Source organism: Staurois parvus, unplaced genomic scaffold (assembly GCF_062004578.1).
Source record: "Staurois parvus isolate SC_StPar_1 unplaced genomic scaffold, SC_StPar_1.0 ptg000151l, whole genome shotgun sequence".
NCBI classification, from domain to species: domain Eukaryota; kingdom Metazoa; phylum Chordata; class Amphibia; order Anura; family Ranidae; genus Staurois; species Staurois parvus.
The window spans coordinates 15767587-15792465 of NW_028317947.1; the positions used below are offsets into that span (position 1 = coordinate 15767587).

The 24879-nt window shown below is 45.0% G+C and overlaps 1 protein-coding gene across 11 annotated transcripts in view; it reads left to right on the plus strand.

Moving 5' to 3' along the window:
• The window catches only part of KAT7 (lysine acetyltransferase 7), a 53452-nt gene that overhangs the window by 15995 nt on the left and 12578 nt on the right, over positions 1–24879 (plus strand). For 6 of the 11 annotated variants that reach the window (XM_089674498.1, XM_089674499.1, XM_089674500.1 and 3 more), the window contains 9 exons: positions 4329–4505; positions 4704–4943; positions 7871–7953; positions 8088–8195; positions 16031–16129; positions 16388–16498; positions 17251–17442; positions 22447–22536; positions 22673–22813. In XM_089674498.1, coding sequence (XP_089530624.1) covers positions 4329–4505; positions 4704–4943; positions 7871–7953; positions 8088–8195; positions 16031–16129; positions 16388–16498; positions 17251–17442; positions 22447–22536; positions 22673–22813 — 1241 coding nt within the window. The remainder of the gene's footprint in view (positions 1–4328; positions 4506–4703; positions 4944–7870; positions 7954–8087; positions 8196–16030; positions 16130–16387; positions 16499–17250; positions 17443–22446; positions 22537–22672; positions 22814–24879) is intronic. The other 5 variants (XM_089674495.1, XM_089674497.1, XM_089674502.1 and 2 more) reach the window with 3 other exon arrangements.

Genomic DNA, 24879 nt, shown 5'->3' on the forward strand with positions numbered 1-24879 from the left:
TTTATTTTTCCCTTTTTTTTTTTCCTTTTTTTTTTCCTTTATTTTTCCCTTTTTTCCTTTCTAATATATCTATGATCCTATTGCTGCATTAAAGTCCCATTGGGGGTTCTTTGGGTATATGCATTCCTATAAAGATGAGCAGCCAGATACTCGACCCTTTTGGTTACAGCCTATAAATACTGGTATTAGTTTTCTGCTTCCATTCTAGTTTTTAGTTTAGACAGCAGCTCAGATAGACTAACATCTGCCACATATACTGTGGGCCCTCTTCTTTACTCCAGATTTTACTGTGTACTCCCAGTGTAAATAACCTGCCAGCCAATCCATTAGTGCTAACCATTATTAAGATGCTAGATTGTGTCATATTTCCTCATTGTCTGGAAATATGTAACTGCAGACTACTCGTTATTTTATTAGTAACTTGGCATACAGGATCATTTGTTTTGTTTGATGTTTCACCTGTAGATTAACGCTCATTCCTCATACTCTGCATGGCATGTCTCCTAGCTTTGCTTGAGTTGATCTACTTTCCTCTGCTGCCCATAATTCTAGTACAGTAAGGATGTTTGTAGTAAGACTAACTTGTATGTAGTCCATTAGCTCCATTTTGCCTGGATGCCCACACACAGTTGAGTTTTTAATCTTTCTGCTTCAGATTGACCTTGAGTATTGAGCATCTGCCTACGGGTTACGCCACCTAAAAGTAAAAGCAAAATTTAGGCAACCTATTGAAAGTCAGAGCTTGGCTGCCAAAACTTCTCACCCACTGCTCAACAGATGCCACAGTGCTGATGACCTCTCTGCTTGAACAGAAAGATGGATGAACGCGCTGCTGATTACTTCTGCTGTTGAGCAGAGCCGATTAAAAAGCCACCTTGTCGACTTTTTTTCTTGAAGATAAAAAGAGCGGATCAGTGTAGAGAGGATTTTGATGTTAGCCGCTGGTGCGTTTTTTTTTTTCTCTTTTTACAGACTAAGGCCCCTTTTTTACACAGGCGAGCGGATGATAGGTCCTTGTCCGCTCCGCTTATGCAGAGCGGACACCAACACAGCCCGCTGTTCCTCTATGGGCGGTCAGATGTAAACAGATTGCCTGTCCATTTATATCTGACTGTCATCCAATCCATTAGATATCTGTTTTGAATGGGTATAAACAGACACATGTCTGCTGCATAGAGGACAGTGTATGGTCCGGTCAGTCTGCCTGAAAAACACAGTTGGACCCTATCGGTCCACCCATGTGAAAGGGGCCAAATTCTTCAAAAACTGCACACATTACTTACTAAAGGTGTGTGTGTGTGTTTTTTTTTTTTTGTTTTGTTTTTTTGTTTTTTCTGTTTTTATAGGTAGGACCATTTGTTATGATCTTTTGGAAGTGTGATGTCGCAGCAGCTATAAGGAGCTAGGCTAGGAAAGCTTTCACAGTTTTTTTTCAAAGTGTGGCGTACCGTTTAATTCTGTGCGTCTTGGTAAATGTGGTAACAGCACCAATATACGCAGATGTAGAGGAGCCCTTAAAGGTAACCTTTCAAGACAGTAAAAGGGGCTTCTAAGAGTGCCGGCTCCAAGTTCTTGCTGTGTTACCTAATAGGTTACTGACCTGGATTAATATGTGCACATCACGTCCTAACTCTTTTGCTAGCTACATGCTTACTCCAGGTCTCTAACCGCTTCCCTTCTGCCCTATAGCAAAAGTACTGCTACAGGGCGGCACGGGTGCGCAAAGTTGTGTGTGTTCCACACTAGAATCGGATTGCATGGGTATTCACACCTATGCGATTCGATTCTGCACATCGCACTGCATTTTGCAGACTGATTTCGGGGTGTTAACTCAACATACACACCCGCAGCGGTTCTCATGAACGGGGTGTGATTTCTGATGTGGTGTGAAATTCGCACATAAAACGCTGTGATTTCCAGACCGCATCAGTGTGAATCCAGGCGCAACTCTGTTTTAGGTCTATCTGTGCAAACCTATGTCAGTTTATTTTTCACCCTTTGCTCCCCTTTTTGTTAACCTTTTGCCTACCGGGCACTTGTACCCCCTTCTTTACCAAGCCAATTTTCAGCTTTCAGCGCTGTTGCACTTTTGAATGACAATTGCGCAGTCATGCAACATTGTACCCATATGAAATTTTTATAATTTTTTTCACACAAATAGAGCTTTCTTTTGGTGGTATTTACTCACCACTGGGTGTTTTATTTTTTGCGCTATAAACAAAAAAAGAACAGAAACAAAAGAAAAAAAATGTTTTTCACATTTTTTATTATAAAATTTTGCAAACGGGTAATTTTTCTCTTTCACTGATGTGGGTTGATGAGGCTGCACTGATGAGCCCAGGTAGGTGGCACTACTGGGCACTGATTGGCACAGGTGTGCACTTGTGGGTGGCACTGCTGGGTACTGATCATCAGTGCCCTGATGATCGGTGCCGATCCCTCCTCTGACAACTGCTGTTTCTTGGCAGTACTTTCCTCACGCTGTGACAGCTCGAGGAAAGTGCAGCCGAAAACCGGCAATTGCATTTCCAGGTGATCAGTGTGTCATTGGATATGGCTGATCACGTGGTAAAAGGCTGCTGTGATTGGCCTTTTACCATAGCACGTGATCAGCTGTGTCCGTAGGACACAGCGATCACAGAGATCGCCAGGTGCGCGTTCAGGGAGGACGTCATGTGACGCCCTCCCAGAACTGGCCGGCCTCAGTGAAGCTGTCATTTGGCTATCTGTGGTCGGCAAGTGGTTAATAAGGCGCACTTTCAGCTTCATTAACCACCTCCTGTCCGGCCGTTGTATATAAACGGCCAGATGGTGACAGTGCAGGGTCGGGTGGCCGTGTTCTAAATGGCCTCCCCGCACCCTGCTTGTGCGCGCTCCCTGGGAGCGCGCAGCACCGCGATCTGGTGCCCTCTGTCCTCCGGACACAGTGGAACACTGATCGTCGGACGGGACCTCTCTGCGAGGTCCCGATCATGTGATCCCTGATTGGCCAATCAGTGATCACATGCAGAGTAGTAAGCAAGATATCACTTGTGACGACATTGCTTACTACGTGTGAAATCTGTGAATGATCACAGAGGTCACATGGTACAAGGCTATTCACAACAGCCTTGTACAATGTGACAAGCTGTGACCAATCACAGCTCACTCAGTAGTTCTCAATGGCTGCAAGAATGCAGCCAGAGAGAAGGAGAAATTATTGATTTTACAGCCTTTATGGGTGTAAAAGCAATCAGTGTAAAAAATAAAAAATCATCACCCCCCCCCCCCACAGTAGTACAAAAAATATGAAAAAGTAAATGTTTAAAAATTCTAATTTTGGGTTTTTTTTTTTTTACTAAAAAGATATTGGAATACATTTTGGCCAAGATTAATGATAAAATGCTATTTATTTGCAACATTTTATAAGACAAAAACACTTTTTTTATTTTTTTTTTAATTTACATAGCAAAAAAAAATAATCCCAGTGGTGAATAAATACCACCAAAATAAAGTTTTATCTGTCTCAAAAAAATGCCAACAAATTCATATGGGTACAGTGTTGCATGACCGCGCAATTGTCATTCAAAGTGTGACAGCGCTGAAAGCTGAAAATTGACCTGGACAGGAAGAGGGTAAAAGTGTCCGGACTCTAAGTGGTTAACTCAGCTTAGAAGAGTGAGGCAGGAATATAGAATAATTTCCCCCCATTATGTTTAATAATTAGAGGTGATCTTTCTGAATAAGCTGCAAAGAGAAGCATCGGATTCTGCCGTTGCTGAGTTCTGTCATGTCATCCCTCCTGCTTCAGTAGGATTCCCCAACCTAGAGCAATTAACCCGGGAAGTAGCCCTTCCTCTTCTGATCTGCTCACTTGTTCTGGTTTAGTAAATGAAAACACTGAAGCGAATGGGTCAGCATGACAACCAATCGCATCTTTAGAAGTTCAGCAATTACAGTCTATAAACGATTCTCGTGGCAAGTATACATGACACATTCTAGGTGTTCCCAGTTGCTTTCAGGTGGAGTAATCTTCAGTACGATCCAGAAAGTCTGCTGTGTGTGTGGCTGTAGGAAATGAGCTCGGATTTTGCAGTGTTTAGCCCAAGTATAGGCAACATTCTGCCTGTAACTGGATAATCTACATCTTTCATGAGTTTTCTACTCTGAACAAAGTTTGTTTGCCTATCCCTGGACTAAACCGTCTCTTCACTTGTTCTATTAGCCTGTTAGAATCAGCTGTTTCCCTTTGCAGTTAGTTATGGTCAGGAAGCAGTAGTGGTTGACAGGACAGGTCACAATGAGGTTGGCCGTGTTGGCAAGTGAAATTGTGGTTTGTATTAAACCAGATTCCAGTCCGGTTAGCAATCTGCAATCGTTTGGTGCAGAGGAGCCGGCCTACTCCACCCGGAGGGTGACCCGCAGCCAGCAGCAGCCCACCCCCATGACTCCGAAAAAATACCCACTCCGACAGACCCGCTCATCGGGATCGGAAACCGAGCAAGCGGTGGACTTTTGTGACAGAGGTACGGGGGTGCAGCCGGGCCGAAAGCACTGCCGGAAGCGCTCTCTCTCGCTCTTGTCAAAGTAGATGCACGCTGGCTGTCTGTTTTTTGTTTTTTTTTTTTCTTTTAGCTGTGGCCCAGTAGAGTAGCTTTCTTTGTGTGCTAATCTTCACAGTGTGAATCCTGACAAATGCTGACCATCTTCTCTGTCTGTCGCAGATGCTAAAAACGCCGGGGATCACGACGAATCCCCGCCTCGCACTCCTACTGGAAATGCACCATCATCAGAGTCCGATATAGACATTTCAAGCCCCAACGCTTCTCATGATGAGAGCATTGCCAAGGACATGTCCATGAAGGACTCTGGGAGTGACCTGTCTCATAGACCCAAGAGAAGGCGATTTCATGAGAGCTACAACTTCAATATGAAATGTCCCACCCCCGGCTGCAACTCTTTAGGTAATCCTGTCCCCTATACTCGGTATAATTCATAGGTACAATTGTTTTGATGTCTGTGTTTTAAGAAAGTCATTAAGCACTCTTGTGAGATATTGATGTACATTAGTAGGCACTATGTGTGACCGTTTCCAGCTCGTAAAAAGGATTAGATTTGCATTTATTCATTTTTATTATAATAAATGCTTTAAAAAGAATCTGTCGCACATTTGAAATTGAAAAATGTCGTTTTATTAGCTTGACTAATCTGAAAAGCTTGTTCTATGCTTTCTAACCCTAGTTTTACGGATTTCTAAAGTTTCCAAGCTCCACCTATCTGCCATTGCCCTATTCTTTGGTGAGTGGCTTAATGGCCAATAAGGCCTCATTCACATGGGCATAACTATCCATACACCTGTCAGAAGGGTCATCTTTGGATGCACATGTGTTCTTGGCATCCATGTGCTGACAGTCCCATTCTTGTCTGTTGGGATGCAGCAGCTTCATGGACACAGCCGCTGATCCCAATTTGTCAGCCGTGCAGGTGTGTGTCCCCAAACGGACAGTGTGTATTTGGGGACCGGCACCCACACTGCTGTCAAATTAGGTGCAGCGGATGTATCGTGCAACCTCTGGGTCTCAGTAGGCACAAATGGGACTTTTTGCATGCAGATGCACCCCATACAGGTAAAGCTCCTTTGGAAGGGCATATAGATGGGTGTACCCATGTGCAATGAAACCTTAGGAGTCTGAGCAGAGGGGCGGAGGGCAGGGGCGGACTGACCATTTGGAAACTCGGGCACTGCCCGAGGGCCCGGGGTCAGTAGGGGGCCCCATGAGATGTCCCTGGTACCTTTTTCATAGGCTTTTTTGAGTTTGGCCAAGGACACAGGGGCCCCATGATCTCCTATTGCCCGGGGGCCCCATGAGTTGTCAGTCCGCCCCTGGTGGAGGGTGTGCATGGTAAAGCCCTGAGATAAAGGCTAATGGGTTTGTCTAAAGGAAATTAGCAGGAATACCCCCCAACCAATACATACATACATACATACATACATACACCCCTCCTTCCCCAACTTTTGCAGAAAAAGACATCCAGAAAGGTAAAGTTTAATAGCTGACCATCTTTTCTTTCTTTTGACTGTCTCTTATTGTTTGTCATGTGAAAAAGAATATGTTCTAGTTCTTTGTATAGTACTGATCACAGTGGATGTTTTGCAGAATTTCAGTTGGTGGTCTGAAAAATCTACAGATAGTGACATCGGTGGGTAAACCGTTTGAGGATTAGCTGAACAAAATCTGTGTGTGTTCTCCTATTGTAATACACTGCAAGGTTGTTTGTGAGCCGCTTTGCATATCAAAGCCCAATTTAACTTTTCCTTTAAATCTGGGAAGTATTTCTGGTGCATCAAGACAAAAGGCATACAAAGTTTTTGTTTCAGACTTTATTGATGTACCTGGAGGGAGTTCAGCTGATTTAAACTGCAACTTGGATTTTTGCTCTTGTAATTTTTAAGTGAACCTGTGCTTTGCACATGCTAGGCAAAAACTTGCAGCGGATCCATCATCCCTTCGCTCCCCTTCTACTCCATGTAACCATCAGGAGCAAGAAGCCTTTCCATAAACTCCATGTTGTGACTTGGTGCCTTCGGAGTGAAGTGCAATCTCATGCTAACTCGGGATCCATCTTATTTGTAATTGTACTGTGCTAATTGCCAAACACCAGTACCATCAAAAAGTAAGAGAGTGTCGCATGCTCACCATACCCTGAATTTCTGGGATATTTCTCGCCCCATCCAACCCTCCATATGCCAAATGGAGCAATGGTGGATAGAGGAAAGCACTACAAACAAGGCATGTCTAAATAGCTTGCTTTTAGTGACTGCTGTAGGCCATCATTTTTAATTAAACATATCCTTCATTAAATACGGAGGCTGCCATTGTTGACCACCTTCTGTAAAAGCTAGTTTCTGGCTGCAGTGCTTGGAGTCATTGACCAGGAACAAGAATGCATATCTGGAAATCCAGAATCTCATTATCTGCATATTTGCTGTGGGTAGTGACTCAAAGTATTGAGGAAAGATGGTCAACATACCAAGCAACAAACCTATTTCTCTCATCACAGCTCTCCTGCCCATCTCCCCACATCCTGTTTTTTACCCCCCATCCCCATTAATAATTTACCGTATTTTTTGCTCCATAAGATGCACCTGACCATAAGACGCACCTAGGTTTTAGTGGAGGAAAACAAGAAAAAAAAATATTCTGAACCAATGGACTACAGACACGGTACAGGGGATGACCAGAGGCTGCGGGCACGGTACAGGGGATGACCTGAGGCTGCGGGCGCGGTAGAGGGGGCGACCTGAGGCTGCGGGCGCGGTAGAGGGGGCGACCTGAGGCTGCGGGCGCGGTAGAGGGGGCGACCTGAGGCTGCGGGCGCGGTAGAGGGGGCGACCTGAGGCTGCGGGCGCGGTAGAGGGGGCGACCTGAGGCTGTGGACCTTTTGGGGAGGGGAAGCGGATACCCGAATTTGACAGGTACCCGCTCCCACTTCCTCTCTCCCCGTCTTCTGGGGCATGTGACGGGTCCCTGAAGACTGCTGGATCATTCACAAAGCCGCAAGCTGTCACAGCCGGGTGCCCACACTAAAAATGCCCGCGCTGGGAGAGAAGACCATGAGGACACCGCTGGACCAAGGAACAGGTAAGGTTCTGCTGCAGAGAAAAGCCAAGCTGCTGGCCTGTTATTCCTGACTTAAATACAGGCAGTCCGTATACAAATTGGCTCCCAAACACACTTGCAGTCCGCTTCCATTGGAGAATGAAAGGAAGTATTCATAGGAGTGGCCAGTAATGGTGGCCTTTGTGTTCCTGTCCCAACAGGTTCTTTTGTAACCTCTTTATTTTATTAGCAGAGTTCCTGTGCCGCCTAATACTTTCCATGTTCCTTAGGGCACCTCACTGGGAAACACGAGAGGCATTTCTCTATCTCCGGCTGCCCATTATACCACAACCTGTCTGCGGACGAATGCAAGGTAACCCACTTGTCTTGTTCAGCACCCCATTAGTCACAGCACTGAGTGCGAGGTGAAGGGGTTCGTCTGCTTATACTTGTGCACGTTTCTCAAGAAGGCTGACCTGACCCTTCCGTGATTGCTTACATTTACAGAATTGTGATGAATTTCAGGTGAGAGCACAGAGCCGTGACAAACAGGTGGAAGAGCGGATGCTGTCCCACAGGCAGGATGACAATAACAGGCATGCCACACGCCACCAAGTGAGTTCAGTCGTGATTACTTGTCAGGGGGCAGCCATCATGAATATCAGGAATAGCTCTGCGGTTAACATATAGTTGTATTGTATGTCTGACAGAAACCTTTTTAAAGGCTTCCTTATTAGAATGTAAAGAATAGCTTGACTCAGAATTTATGGTTTTAATTAGTTTCAGCACCTGCTTGATTGATTTTGTGTCTGATAGACTAGCCGTTAAAGTGTTACTAAACCCAGGACCCTGCATTCACTATATCCGGTCTCCCCGGACCCTGCATTCACTTTATCCGGTCTCCCCGCACCCTGCATTCACTATATCCGGTCTCCCCGCACCCTGCATTCACTATATCCGGTCTCCCCGCACCCTGCATTCACTATATCCGGTCTCCCCGCACCCTGCATTCACTATATCCGGTCTCCCCGCACCCTGCATTCACTATATCCGGTCTCCCCGCACCCTGCATTCACTATATCCGGTCTCCCCGCACCCTGCATTCACTATATCCGGTCTCCCCGCACCCTGCATTCACTATATCCGGTCTCCCCGCACCCTGCATTCACTATATCCGGTCTCCCCGCGACGCCCTGCATTCACTATATCCGGTCTCCCCGCGACGCCCTGCATTCACTATATCCGGTCTCCCCGCGACGCCCTGCATTCACTATATCCGGTCTCCCCGCGACGCCCTGCATTCACTATATCCGGTCTCCCCGCGACGCCCTGCATTCACTATATCCGGTCTCCCCGCGACGCCCTGCATTCACTATATCCGGTCTCCCCGCGACGCCCTGCATTCACTATATCCGGTCTCCCCGCGACGCCCTGCATTCACTATATCCGGTCTCCCCGCGACGCCCTGCATTCACTATATCCGGTCTCCCCGCGACGCCCTGCATTCACTATATCCGGTCTCCCCGCGACGCCCTGCATTCACTATATCCGGTCTCCCCGCGACGCCCTGCATTCACTATATCCGGTCTCCCCGCGACGCCCTGCATTCACTATATCCGGTCTCCCCGCGACGCCCTGCATTCACTATATCCGGTCTCCCCGCGACGCCCTGCATTCACTATATCCGGTCTCCCCAGGACGCCCTGCATTCACTATATCCGGTCTCCCCAGGACGCCCTGCATTCACTATATCCGGTCTCCCCAGGACGCCCTGCATTCACTATATCCGGTCTCCCCAGGACGCCCTGCATTCACTATATCCGGTCTCCCCAGGACGCCCTGCATTCACTATATCCGGTCTCCCCAGGACGCCCTGCATTCACTCGATCCGGTCTCCCCAGGACGCCCTGCATTCACTCGATCCGGTCTCCCCAGGACGCCCTGCATTCACTCGATCCGGTCTCCCCAGGACGCCCTGCATTCACTCGATCCGGTCTCCCCAGGACGCCCTGCATTCACTCGATCCGGTCTCCCCAGGACGCCCTGCATTCACTCGATCCGGTCTCCCCAGGACGCCCTGCATTCACTCGATCCGGTCTCCCCAGGACGCCCTGCATTCACTCGATCCGGTCTCCCACAGTACACAGCACATGGAAATGCAATTATTTCAGTAAATATAAACTGCTAAATACCTCTTCTCATCAGCAGTTAGAGTAGTCTTGTGACTTCTATCAGTGTCCAGCAGAGCATTGGTCAAAGCTTGTAGGAGGTGTTTTTCATTTTGCTCTAGGAGGATGCAGCACCCCTGACTTCTGTCTGGACAGTGCTGATTGGCCCTGTTCTAATCGCATGCACCCTCCCACGAAAAAAAAAAAAAAAACCACCCGCTTTAGCAATACATATCAGACTGAGCATGAGTGTCTCCACATGATATATCATTATCAGGAGATAAGAGGGAGACACTGGAAGAAGGGGAGGATCAGAGAAGACAGGATCAAACAGCCTTTTTACACAATGCAGAGGATAAACACCTTAGGTTCCACAGTGAGTATAACGAGCACACTTTACTGCATATACAACTGATTGTACTATTGTGGGTTTAGTAACACTTTACATTTTGATACGGAGAGACATAACCGCTGTTTGGCAGTATCCTCACTTGCAACACATTTTAAAGTGGTTGCAAAGGCTCAAGGCCAGTGAGAGCGGAGGCAGGGCTGAGCCCCAGTTCTGTGTGTCTTATGGAGGCATAGAGCAGCGGCTTGGGGATGGGCATGCAGCGGTGCAAGCAGCAGCTTTCCCTGGGGGCGCTGCTCGAGAGGGATGAGCCAGGAACGCTGGCGAGGACCCGAAAAGAGGATCGGGGATGCTCTGTGAAAATCTCTCAATGGCTGCAGAGAGCAGGTAGGTATAGACATGTTTGTTATTTAAAAAAAAAAAAAACAAAGCTTTGGTGTCACTTTAACCACTTGTCGTCCTGAGGATTTACCCCTCTTCCTGACAAGGCCATTTTTTGTTACGGTGCTGCGTTACTTTAACTGACAATTGTGTGGTAATGCAATGCTGCACCCAAATTCAATTTTGTCCCCCCCAACGAATTGAGCTTTCTTTCGGTGTGTGTTTGGCAAAAAAAAAAAAAAAACTGACAAGTTTTTGCTAAAAAAAACAAACAATATTTTTGGCTATTTGCTATTAAACATGTCCAGTAATTTATGCCAAAATGTATTCTGTGACGTCTTTGCTAAAAAAAAAAAAAAAACAAAAACAAAATCCCAATATGTGTAATTGGTTTAAGTGAAAGTTATAGCATTTACAAATGGCAGTGTATACATACTGGGATTTAAACATTTTTTTTTACCATTAATGGTGACGATCAGTGACTTATAGCCGGACTTTGGCGGACATTCTGACACTGGGAGGAACTGACTTGGTGTCACTGACATCCCCAGTGACATCAGTACAGTGATCAGTGCTAAAAGAAAAAAAAAAAGCACCGACACTGTACTAATGGCACTGGGCAGGAAGGGGTTAACATGAGGGATGACCAATGGGTTAACTGTGTGCTGGGAGTGTTTTACTAGGGGGCGGTGTGTGTGTGTTTCACTGTAATCACACTGCTCTGGATGGCTGTGCTGTGCACAGCCATCCAGATCGGTGTTCCTGAGCTGACAGGAAGGACTGTTCGTAAACAAAACCGTCCTTCTCGTCGGTGATGGGCAAGTAATTACCGGCCGGGGCCCAGGTGATTGGCGGCACACACCCCCTACCCGGAAATGCAAAACATGCGTGATTTTGCACACCCGTGTGTGTGTATATGTGTGTGTGTGTGTATGTATGTATGTGTATATATATGTATGTATGTGTATGTATATGTGTGTGTGTGTGTGTGTGTGTGTGTGTGTGTGTGTGTGTGTGTGTGTGTGTGTATATATATATATATATATATATATATATATATATATATATATATATATATATAGTGTGTATATTATACATTTTTTTTTTTTTCTTTTTCTGGAATACATGCACATCTTTTCATGTGTTGTCTTTTAAAAAAGAAAAAAAATATGCAAGTACAGAAAGATGCCCGTTGATCTTTCAGAAATTCAGTGTGCTCCAATGTCCTGTTTAGACTGACAATGCAGTGCCTTTTGCATTGAAATTTTAAGTTCTGAATTACAAGTCGATGCTTTTGCCTTGAATCTTAATATCTCGCCCTCGCACTGTGTGCAGAATAGGGGGGGGGGGGGGTTCCTACAGATTCTTAGATGTAGGAGCTGAGCTCAGCCATGGGCCCTGCAAGAATTTTAGAAGTCTGATGTCAAAGTAAGTAATACGAATAGGGTAAAACACAAAAAAGCAATACCGGGCAATGGGGGGGAGAGGGAGGTTTGGGTTTTATAAATCAATGTGCTAATGAGATCATGGCCAACAAGTGGTTAAGTTGTCAGACTTTTCTTGTTCTTTTTGAGGAACACAAGAATTCTGACACTATTGGGTTATACTGCCGCCTACAGAAGGATTTGACACTGGCAAACAAAATGTAGGTCAGCTTAGGATAACCCCTCCATTATTACTCTGCATGGCCCAGTTTTTTGCAACTGTTCTAGGAAGGATGGACATCTTTTCTTCAGTTGCACTGTGAAATGTCTATCCAGATTTGCTACTCAGTTTTTTGTGTTTTTTTTTTTTTTCAAACGCATTAATTTGCCCTTGGGATTGAGGTGCAACATGCAAGTCTAAAGAATTAATGGTGTACAAATTTATTGATGGATACAATTCTAATAAAATGGTATAGAGCTGATTTATGGTAATTCCATAGAATATTTCGTATCCGAATACACTGTTCAAAAGATAAATACATGATTTAGATTAAAAAATTCATCCTATAACTTTACCCATTTTGTGAATTTCCATTCACTTCATCATGAGTACATGAGCACATATACATATCTATGAAATAGAACATCAGTTTTGAGATGCATAACATGATTGGTAATAAATACTGTTCAGAAACTAAGGCAACATCAGGGACCCTATACTCGCCAAGCAGCTAAAATAGGAGCACTTATCCAAACATATTCCAATGGTGACCGCCAGGGATGTCTGACTTGGGAGCTGTGGGCATGGGGTTGGCGGGGACCCAAGATGACAAGCAGAGGGTAAGTATTTGACACAGGTAGAATAAAGGCCATATCCAATCCAAAAATGACGGGTGTGTGGGGTGTGTGTATATAATAAATATCATTTTTTTTATAAATGTAGACACATAATTTTTATCACAGCTGAACCACCATTCTCTCTCGGGATGATTCCCTGTGCATAGACGAGTAAGCCTTTTACTAGGCCTCCCCATTGTTGAATACTCGAACAACCTCCCATGAAGAGAGTTTGCTTTGCTGAGCCTTGTAGACCATAGCCTCTCCAAGGGCTTAACGCCTGCAAAATCCGTCTGAATCTGGCTTCATCGCTGGAAACTCAGTCTATGGGGTAAGGTAAAGCACCCTCGTACAGCATATGTGTACCTTCAGCTTCCTCATCGTTGCACAAGAAGTTACTGCTTTCTTTTTCCTTTCAGGAGTGGTGAGCATTAGGGGATCCTCCCTTTTTTTTTTTTTTTTTTTTTTCTCCTTTCCCTTTATTTCTTCATTCTATTTTACACCCTTCTGTGCTGTTGCAGGTCTAGTTCTTGGAAAGTCTAAGGCGTCTGTCTCTGGTAATTGTTGGTGTGATCACTTAGCCTCTCCAAGTGTCTGTCCATACCCAAGGGGCTTTGCTTATTGGAGAACCATTCTCTGTGACCACCTTCTGGTCTTCCTGAACAGGTAGTCCTTTTCCATCCTGTGGTCCTACCTTAGGCTGGTCTCCTGGGTCGCATTCCATTGGATACTATCTCGGTGCTGATGTGTCTTCACCAAGGAAGAGTAGGGAGTCCTTCCTGTGACTGAAGAGGAACTCTGGTCCTTGTGTTGGATGGTATCGTGAGTCAGTCTCTCCCACACTGGTTCCTTTAACCTCTTGGCGCTGGCCAAACGCAAATGTGCAGCCTCCCGGCATCTGGGCCTAGACGCCGAGTGGCCGCATATGGAAAAAAAAACGTGCTGAGAACACGTGCCCTCCGCGCTCCCAGCACACATGTTTGGAGCTCACGGAAAGGTCCCGATCTCCTCTTTCGATCAAGACTTTCCCGATCATGTGACAGCGACTCACGGAGGTAACATGACCCTAAAACCCCGCCCCGGCTTCTGGAACCCTTAAAGGATCAGGAGGCGCTAGCTCCAAGGGGCTAAGGATAGTCCCTGGGAAACTGGTTCCTATCAACTGGTAGCTTTTGGATGTGGAGGAGAATTTCATGTACCTATGTGTGCCTTTTTTGGATTGTCGACAATAGTGGCATCCAAGAGGCGCTGGGACTTTGATATGAGTTTAAACAATGTAGTAGGAGGGCAAAAAACACTTTAAAGAGCTCCGTGGCTCAGGCTAGGCTGCTCACAGTAGGCAAGGCCAACCTACTGTGGGTACTCCAACAGGTTACCAGGAAAAAGTGTGCACATATGGAAGGAGCACCAGACCAAAAGACGAGTCCAAATGTTTTTTTTTTATTGATCTGTTAAGACTTCCAACGCATTTCAGGGGTCAAAGGAACTTCCCTTTCATCATGGCTTCAGCTAAAAATGAGAACCTTGAATGGACTCAAAGGCTTTCTGGTTTGAATCTGAGCAGGGGAGCTGATTGCTAGAGTACGATTCATGACCAGCAGTGTCTGCAGTAGCAGTCAAATGAAGATCTTCGATGTAGACACTATGGGGTTTATTTACTAAAGCTGGAGAGTCCAAAATCAGACTCCCTTCTGCATAGAAACCAATCGGCTTCTAACCTCAGCTTGTTCAATGAAGCTTTGGCAATGAAACCTGGAAGCTGATTGGTTTCTATGCAGAAGGGAGTCTGATTTTGGACTCTCCAGCTTTAGTAAATCCCCTATTGGTCAAGATTTTTTAACTGAAGCCTTGATGAAGGGGGAAGTTCCTTTTGGCCCCTGAAATGCATTGGCATTCTTTTACATAACATCAATAAAAGAATTTGGATTCTTATCTTTTGGTCTGGCACTCCTTCCATATGTGCACACTTTTCCCTGGATTGTCAGCAGGCAGAACACACCAGTCTCCTCCAAGTGTCCTCTGTCAGGAACAGGGCATGTCCTATTGATGTTGTGTAACCTGCCTACTTCGGGTTAAATCCTCCTTTGACTGTTCTGCAGTTTCTTGAGGAAGGTCCTTCTAAAGCCCTACATCTGTCCTTAAGCCTTATGGTTGCCTCATCTAGCAGGTTCAACCCGCCTACGTTATCTGGCAGATTCAGGAGTTGCTTTATACTGCTTGTAGGTTGTCTTGTTGAGCAGAGGATTACATGATTCCAGGCTGTAGACAGCAGCGCCATCAGTAGGCATGGTGCAAGCAGCCCTGGAGCTGCTGGGAGAATGTAAGCTGTGGGCATCTGGTACTGCAAAACTCTCCCCTCTGTGTCTAGGCTGAGACATGTTGCAAGTGCACAACGGTAAGCCAACTTTTGGGCTCCAGATAAGACGAGGCCCCAGGTACTCCTAAAATTCAGACAGCTGATAGCAGGCGAGGGTTGGCTGCATGGCGTGTGGAGTGTGCACGTGACACTATACCCAAGTGATGACATTTGTGCTCAGTCCCAAATCATTAACACCCTTCCTCTGCAAAACCAGTTGTCACAGGTAATGATGGCGCCCAGCAACCCAAGTAAATGAAGTAGCTCCTGTTGCTCAACCCGACCAGCCTACTAACTGAGTCTTTAGAGATAGGCCAAGCACAAAGGCACTGCCAGCAGCTGTAGACCTAGTGCTTTGCAGCTAACCTTTACCAGAACCAAGTCTGTAAAGTGCCCCATGCGGAACCCAGTGCCCAAAGGTCACTTACAGGCTGTCCACACCATTGTCCAATGAGGTCCAGGTACGGTACTTCAAAAGCCAAGCTGAGGATGACCGCACTGGAAAGCTGCAGCTGGGGAGACAGCTTCAGTAGAGATACAGGAGAGTCTTGATTTGATTAAAAAACAAAAAAACACTGGAAAATAATGTAGACTATAACACAGCAAAGCTGGGCAAAAAAAACATCCTTGGACATGAGAAAAGACAACCTAGGAGAAGTCCTGGGCTGGTCTACAGTTTCTTGCCAGTGTTCAGTCCTCCTGTAGGCAGTAATCTGAAAGATATGACTTTGTGCCTCAATGAACTAGAAGGAAAAACACATTTTTAACTCCTAAAAACATTTAGGCTGACTTTTGAATTATAGGTATTCAGGTGTATACTATAGGTCAAAAGGATGACCATGTGTTGTTCAAATGTGCCAAGCCCCAGCCATTTTTCTGGGTGACTCTGAAGAAACCAGGGTGGCAGAAGTGACGCTAATACTTGTCATTTTAAGGCTCCCACGGAACGCCAACTCCGGTACAAAGAGAAAGTCACAGAAATGAGAAAGAAGAGGAACTCAGGCTTAACCAAAGAACAGAAAGAGAAGTATATGGTAGGATTACATATGCTGAACTCTGAAAACTGTGTTGCCTACGCTACTTACATTTTATCGCTTATGCTCGACCTTTACACTGCAAAGCATCTGCAATACTTGCTTGGACTGTATTGTTGCATTTTAACAGCTATGAGCTATTTGTTCCCTATACTGAGGTTTGGAAAGTTGTGAAGATACAAATTACTGCAAATGTGAACAAGATTTGGCTGCAGGCCATATCCATTGCTGGTTTCAACATGGCTTCTCTGTTGACAGGAGCATAGGCAGAACTATGGTAATACAAGAGAGCCACTCTTGGAAAACCTGACCAGTGAGTACGATCTGGAACTTTTCCGAAGGGCCCAGGCCAGAGCCTCGGAAGACTTGGTAAGGATTTCAGAACCACCTTCCTGTTGCACTGAATGAATGTATATTTGCCTGGAGTAGTGGGGCTTGGTTGGTAACCCGAGTTTATTAGAGTACCTACACTACATCCTTGCTCAGCAAAGTGGCTTACAATTAAGTGCCTTGATGACGTTATGCAGACATTCATACACCTTCCAGGTCCAGTTTAGGTGGAAAATTAGTAAAATCTCAATTGTGGGTGTTTTTTTGGTTTTTCTTGCAGTTTTTGCTGCAATACTTTTGCACTGTCCCTGACAACTTTTTGCTGTGTGATCCAGTGCTAGTCCACTGACACCCAGCTATGTCCAACCTACTGTGTTTGAGCCTACGGCTCGACAGACAATGCCCTCTGGGAATGTTGTCATTGCAGAATGCTGCACAAAACACAACTGATGGCGCTACATGAGCATGTTGTAGCATTCAGGACCTGCTGCCCACCACCAGAATTGGAAGGGGACAAGTCACATGACCAAAGCAGAGACTCAAGGGAAACCGGTACATAAAAGGTAATTAAAGTTTGTGGAGCAAAGGGTGTTCAAAAGCATACTGGTAAGCGAATGCCAACTTTTTGCTCATTTGAAGTGTAGGGGAGCTCCACAAAGCATGGAAGACCATACAATATCCATGAAGATGGTGTTCTGGAGGGCATTAGATCTGTACTGCAAGGCCAGTAGACCACTTGATCGAAACCATGTAGAACTCTCTTTGGTAAGTACTCTGCATTGTCTTTTCAGGAGAAGCTGCGACTACAAGGCCAGATCACTGAAGGAAGCAACATGATTAAGACTATAGTCTTTGGTCGGTATGAGCTGGACACCTGGTACCACTCTCCGTATCCAGAGGAGTATGCACGTCTGGGGAGGCTCTACATGTGTGAATTCTGTCTAAAGTACATGAAGAGTCAGACTATCCTCCGAAGACACATGGTGAGACCTCGTTCTTTATATGCTTTCACTACTCGGGGTTGTAGTATGTTGGAAGGTAGCTTATGGTTGTGGCAACTTTGAATTCTTTTCTTTGCAATCTGGTGATTGTTGTGTAAGTATCTGATGGCAAGCCATTTTCTGTACAAGATCGATGGGCAAATGCAGGGTCAGTTTGCATGTGGGTTAGATGCAGACATCATGGGGTTTATTTACTAAAGCTGGAGAGTACAAAATCAGGCTGACTTCTGCATAGAAACCAATCGGCTTCTAACCTCAGCTTGTTCAATGAAACCTGGAAGCTGATTGGTTTCTATGCAGAAGGGAGTCTGATTTTGGACTCTCCAGCTTTAGTAAATAAACCCCCATGTGTTAGGATAGCTTTAACTGTAACCACTTGCCGACCACAGCTGATCGAATGATGACTTCACTTTGGCTGCCCAGTTCTGGCAGGACAGCATATGACGTCCTCCCAGAACGCACTCTCCCGTGCGCACCCAGTGATCCCAGTGATCGCTGTGTCCCCTACGGACATCAGTGTAGGAGAAAAATGACCTGTTTGCAAAATTTTATAATAAAAACAAATTTTTTTTTCTTTTCTAAATTTTTGCTCTTTTTTGTTTTACTTAAAATAAAACACCCAGCGGCGAGTAAAAATTTCATATGGGTGCAGTGTTGCAGGACCGCGCAATTGTCATTCAAAGTGCGACAGCACTGAAAGCTGAGAATTGGCCTGGGCAGGAACGGAGTAGAAGTGCCTGGTAGACAAGTGGTTAAAGGTCGTGTGTTTGTTTTTTTTTTTTTTTTTTTTTTTTTTTCTTTTGGGCCTGAAAAGACTTGAATGTTTTTCCACAATGCACCGGAGCTTGCCTGAAGTTGCCACCCATCTGTTTTCTATGCATTGCAGTTTTTTTCCACAGTTCTTGTAAGTGAATAAAACGGCACTTTGCGATGTTTCAGTGAAATTAACAAGGTAAACAGTGCCCTGCCTTGTAAAATCGCAAGGCATTGTGACACCTTCCCCCCTCATGTTAATTGGCCCTTCACATTTTCTCTCCAGCTGCATGCAACCTATTTGTAGCACAATGTTGTCCAACTTTGTCTAGTTTTAGGCATTCCTGTCATGGAGACAATGTCAGTCTTTGAATCGTGCTCTGGGTGCTTATAGGAATGGAGTTGTATAATTGTGGTCTGTTTCAGGATTGTAGATTACTTAATGCTGTACTCAAATCATGCCACCGCCGCCCGTGTTTCTGCCACCCCCCCATACCTGTAGTGCTGTAATCTCTTCAAAACATTTACCAGCACAGTGAATCTAGCCTGCTCCCTCTGTGATCTGCTGTTTGGGTGCCATATCATGGGTTCCAGTCCACCATCTTGGTCCTCTTCTGGGTGCAGGCATCCAGCTCTGACGCACTGGACCTGCCCTCCAGACAGTCTGTGCCTGCTCTGATGTTGCATCAGGCCTTGCAGCCTCATGGGAGATTTGTCCCAGGGAGGCTGAAGGACCAAGTACACAGTCATTCTGACCCAGGCAAGAATGGCAACTGTGCACAGGGCCAAAAATTTAAAAACAAAAAAAAGAAACCTTTTTTAGCAATTCTGCTTTGGAGGGAGTGTTAAAATGAAACAAATTCCCATTTGGGAGTGAAATGCAGTAGACATTACTGGTGTAACTGTCTGAATATATGTGTGAATTGATTTATTCAAGATCATAGTTTTTCACTAATTCATATTGGCCAACATGTAGGCGGTAGAACCAGGAAACCCACTGGTTCTGTCTTCTCATTTTAAGAGAAAAAAAAAACCATTCTAGTTGCCTCCTCCGTTTGTAGCAGAGACTGGCGTAAAAGGGACACCAGCATGCATGTAACTGAAGTGTCTTCGAGTGCAGCTAGTATGAGGGGCCCTAAAGGTTGATTTATTTTTTGGCTCCGTATTCATTGGTTCTTGCTATCTATTCCTGGAGCCCACTGTAGAGCCTGTGTATACAGATTTTTGTCCGTATAAAAGTCAAGCAGCTTAGGAGGTCAAATACAGTTGTTGAACTCTGATCTCAGAAATGTCTTAACAGCCTTCCGCCCACTATATAAGGAAATGGCGGGCGGTGGTCCTCTCATTCTGGGAGGACTTCATATGACGTCCTACTACTCTATCCGCGTCCCCGGTGGCGCGCTGCATGGCGATCAGTGGTGCGCTGTGTCCCTGGGGCATAGCGGATCACCGATCAGCAGAAAGAGCTGATGACTTCGGCTGTCATGTGATCAGCTGTGTCCAATCACAGCTGATCGCATGTAAATAAGAAAATGCCGGTTATCGGCAGTCCTCTCCTCACGAGCTGTCACACTGACAGCTGGTGAGGAGGGGAGAGTCAGTAATCTGCATTCCTCAGAGGGGACATCTACTCTAATCATCAAGGCACTGATCAGTGCTCTGATGATCAGTGTAGCCCCATCGGTGCCGCTTGTTGGTGTCCATCATTGCCTACCAGTGCACATCAATGCCACATATCAGTGCCCATCTGAGCTGCCTATCTGTGCCATATGAGTACTGCCTTTCAGTGTCCATCAGTGATGTCGGTCAATGCTCACCAGTGATGCCTGTCACCTGTGCCTCCTCATCAGTGCCCATCACTGCAGCCTCATTAGCGCACATCAGTGAAGGATAAAAATTACTCATTTTACAAAATTCTATAACAAACTAAAAACTTTTTTTTTTTTTTTTTTTCAGTTTTTGGTTTAGCAAAAAAATAAAAACCCCAGTGGTGATTTAAATACCACCAAAAGAAAGCTCTATCTGTCTCAAAAAGATAAAAATTTCATACGGGTACAGTGATGCATGACCGCGCAATTGTCATTCAAAGTGCAATAGCGCTGAAAGATGACAGTTGGCCTGGGCAGGAAGTGGGTGAAAGTGCCCGGTAGGCAAGGGGTTAAATGCAAACTGATTACACTTGAATACAAGCTGCGTGTGCGAGACACAAGCCCAAAATCTGTCTGCACAAGGCCCTTCTGATGACCATCATGTAGCTTTGTAGTTCGTCTTCTCTCTCAAGCTCTTCACACTCGTCTTGCGCTGTCTTCCTCCGTATGCCGGCCTCTATACTGCTCAGCTCTCACCTTTCTGCTAATTAAAACCCCGATGAGTTTTTTTTTTTTTTTTTTTTTTTTTTTCCATCCTGGAGGGATTTGTACACAAATATGAACAGAATAGCAATAAAACTACAAGATGGACGAACAAGCAGCAAGATTCTTTATAGCTGTTAACTCGGTATTGGAACTTCCTCTTCCTGAAAAGTCCGGATGCCCTTTGTGCCTGAATGGCTCTGATATCACCATTGTTGGAGAGAGGTAGTTGACACTGCCCATAAAGCACTCATTGAAATCTTACTGTTGAAAAAGCTTTCACACAGGCAGAGTTCCTTGCCTCATTACTAAAATATTAACAGACTAGACAAAGAAGGGTGTCTCCAGACATTTTAGTTTTTATTTCTGCAGTAATAAAGGTATCCTGTACTGAAAATAACATTGCTAACTTTCTGAAAATGCTAAACACCCTGCTTACCTGTCTCTGGCCTTGACCGTTTGAGGGGCAGACCTCAAACAAGAATGCGGCTAATCGAGACAAGAGCGTGGACTTGGTATGTACTAGGGTTTGAACCAAACCACCAATCCAACTCACGGCTGCCTAATCAACTGCAGCAAGGGTATTCCCCACACCGATTCGATCAACAATGTCACAAGCATCCGACCTTTTTTGTAAACGTAGCTGCGGAGCAGGGAATTGCCCTGGCCACAGTGTGGGTGGGAGTGGTGGCTTCCTTCCAGGTTTGGTTCCTTCCCAAGTTCAGACCAAACAAACGCTCATCCTTGGTCACCACCCCATGCCTAACCAGGTCAACATAAAGATTGTTTTGTTTTTTTCAATGAAACCCTTTTGCTGTGCCTTTTTTGTAATATTCTGTGACTTCTTCATGAGTTTTGGAGGCTGAGATCCAGCTGCCCTGACAATAGCCAAGGTCCTGACAGTGGCCAGGCATGCTTCTCTGTGATCTGCAAAGATTGTCAAAACAATGCCAATCTGGTTTTATTTTTCAGTTTGGCTCCTGCATGGCTAGAAATGGACTTTAAATGTTCAATCTCCTTCTTTGGGGCAATGTCAGCCTGACTTGTGTACTTCTTCTTTTTTTTTTTTTTTTTTTAATCCAGTATGCTTCTCTGGTCAGGGGGGGTGATCGGGACACTGAACACTGGCAGTATACATCATTTTTTCAGTACAGGTTTGCTTTAGAGCCAGCGGCTATGAAGGACAATGTTCAGTCACTGTTGGACTATTGTGAAGGGTCCGCTTATTTGGGTTTCCTTGGGGTGGGAGTATCTGCTTAACCGCTTACCCGCCGCCGTATAGCAGATGTACTGCTACACAGCGGCGCGGGTGTGCAAAATCACGTGTGTATATGTATGTATACGTGTGTGTGTGTGTGTGTCTATAGATATATATATATATATATATATATATATATATATATATAATTTGTGATTTTGCATTTCCGGCTAGAGGGCCAGATGTCAATCACCGGGTCTCGGCCGGTAATTACCCACCGGCACCCAGTGATTACCGCTAATCCCCGACGGGGAGGAAGACTGCTTTGTTTACAAACAGTCTTCCTGCCTGTCAGCTCGGGCACACTGGTCAGGATGGCTGTGCATAGTACAGCCATCCCAATCAGTGTGGTTACAGTGAAGCGCACCCCCCCAGTAAAACACTCCCTACACAGTTAACCCTTTGATCGACTCACATTCGTCATTCGGCGATAGCGCGGTTGCCAAGTGGTTAAGTATGGGTTTTTGTACAGGGATGCCAGGTTATGTATATTTTCCTTAGTCGTATTGGAGTTTATTGTTGTCTAGTGTCTAATCCCTTCCCCATGTCTGTGGTTGGAGCAGAAACCTGCTGGTATTCTGCCAGATAAAAGCTCCTTTCTAATGTTTCCCTTTTTCTCCTCAGGCAAAATGTGTGTGGAAGCACCCTCCTGGGGACGAGATCTATCGGAAGGGATCCATCTCCGTTTTTGAAGTAGATGGAAAGAAGAACAAGGTTAGCATTACAGCTGATAGGCTTTCTGTCTTGTAGAACTCCCACTAAGCATTCCCTGTCATTAACTGAGTGTTGTACAGAAAAGCTCATTAGCGCTGAATGATTAAATGCATTGCTGTGACATTTCTGCTTTCAGATTTATTGCCAAAACCTGTGCCTTCTTGCAAAGCTTTTCCTGGACCACAAAACACTGTACTATGATGTGGAACCATTCCTTTTCTATGTCATGACTGAAGCAGACAATACCGGCTGCCATCTCATAGGCTACTTCTCAAAGGTATGACCCTTCTTCCATGATTATGTAGGCGAGCTGCTCAGTGTTGTGGAATCCAGCAAAGCTACTGGCATTTAGTTGTGGAAATGAGTGCACAGAATAGTGAGGACTCTATATACCCCTCTGTGACAGTACTGATTTGCTTGAACAGACAGTTGCTAATCACCAGTGCAGTCGTGTTTGAAGTAGGGAAGTGAGTGAATTCTTTCATTTAATCGGAATGTGTTGCGACAGCTACAACACTAGGCACTAGAAGAAAGAGGAGCTAGCACTCACAATCCACAAAGGACCTGCTAAATATCGGATTGCAAATCCGTTCACGTATCCTATGAGCAGTAGTTTGGTTCTCCCAATTTTCTCTAGTTCCTCTTCTTGGGCAACTCAACAGATCACTGGTGGATGAGCACTAAGCACATTGTACCTTGGACTATACCCCCTCCCTTCTTTGCAAAGGCAGTTTTAGCTGACTTGATCTGACTGTAATGGCACTCCTGAATTTTTGTTAACATGCATCTACTATCACAAATGCACAAGTTTGATAGGGGCCTGCCTTTCCAGCATCTTTAACCACTTCCAGTCCGGACACTTTTACCCCCTTCCTGTCCAGGGCAATTTTCAGCTTTCAGCGCTATCACACTTTGACAATTGCGCGGTCATGCAATACTGTACCCATATGAATTTTTTACCATTTTTTTGAGACAGATAAAGCTCTATTTTGGTGGTATTTATTCACCGCTGGGATTTTTATTTTTTTTACTATGTAAATGAAAAAGTCCAATTTTTGAAAAAGTGTTTTGTTTTTTTTTTTTATATAAAATTTTGCAAATAATATTTCATCATAAATCTTGGCCAAAATTTATTCCGTTATTTTTTTTATTAAAAAAAAAAAAAATCCAAATTAGTTTAGAACCAAAAATTATAATTTTTAAACATTTTTTTTACATTTTTATTTTATTTTTTTTTATATTTTTTATTTTCCATACTGTCACCCTAGCAGTACAGTGTCACCATGGTGACACTGTACTACTTGTGGGGGGTGATGAAGATTTTTTTTTTTTTTTTTTTTTTTTTTTACACTGATTGCTTTTAAACCCATATAGGATGCAAAAGCAATCATTTTCTCTTTCTCTCTGTCTGCATTCTTGCAGTCATTGAGAAGTACTGAGTGAGCTGTGATTGGTCACAGCTTGTCACATGGTACAAGGCTGTTGTGAATAGCCTTGTACCATGTGACCTCTGTGATCATTCACAGATTTCACACGTAGTAAGCAATGATGTCAAGTGACATCTTGCTTACTACTTTGCATGTGATCACTGATTCGCCAATCGGTGATCACATGATCGGGACCTCGTACAGAGGTCCCGTCCGACGATCGGTGTTTCACGGTGTCCGGAGGACACAGCGGGCACCGGATCGCGGTGGTGCGCGCTCCCAGGGAGAAAAGGCGGGTGCCGTGCACAGCTGCACCAAATTCTAACGTCAGCTTGTTCAATTAAACTTTGACAATAAAATCTGGAAGCTGATTGGTTTCTTTGCAGAACTGCTCCAGATTTTTCTCTCTCCAATTTTAGTAATTCACTCCCACTATGTTTCTGACTTGGCTCGGTGTTGCCGAAAATGAACATTCTTAAATCTGCAATGAAATGTGTAACGGAACCGATCCCAGACTGCACTTGGGTACTTCCGTTTAGAATACCACTTCCCTTCCGAACACCGACCACAGCCGACCAAACAAAACTAGACGACACCAGTCTGTCTGACCATGGAACTCTTTATTTGAAATTCGAACTGGCTTTTTATACACTCGGGACAAATCCCCCACCCTCCCTGCATAATGACACAGGGCGGGGCAATCTACACTTGGCAACAAGAGACACACAGCTGTTCAAACTTCACACCAGCAGACAGTGTCATCAGTAGGGAGGACTGATGGAGACACCTGCCACCCCTCCCCCCCCCCCCCCACTAAGCTAATACACATACATCCCATAATAGTTTGCTCCCAAGCAAGACATTCTAAAATGTGAAAGACCATTCTAATAGTTTTATATAACACAGCAACATCCAC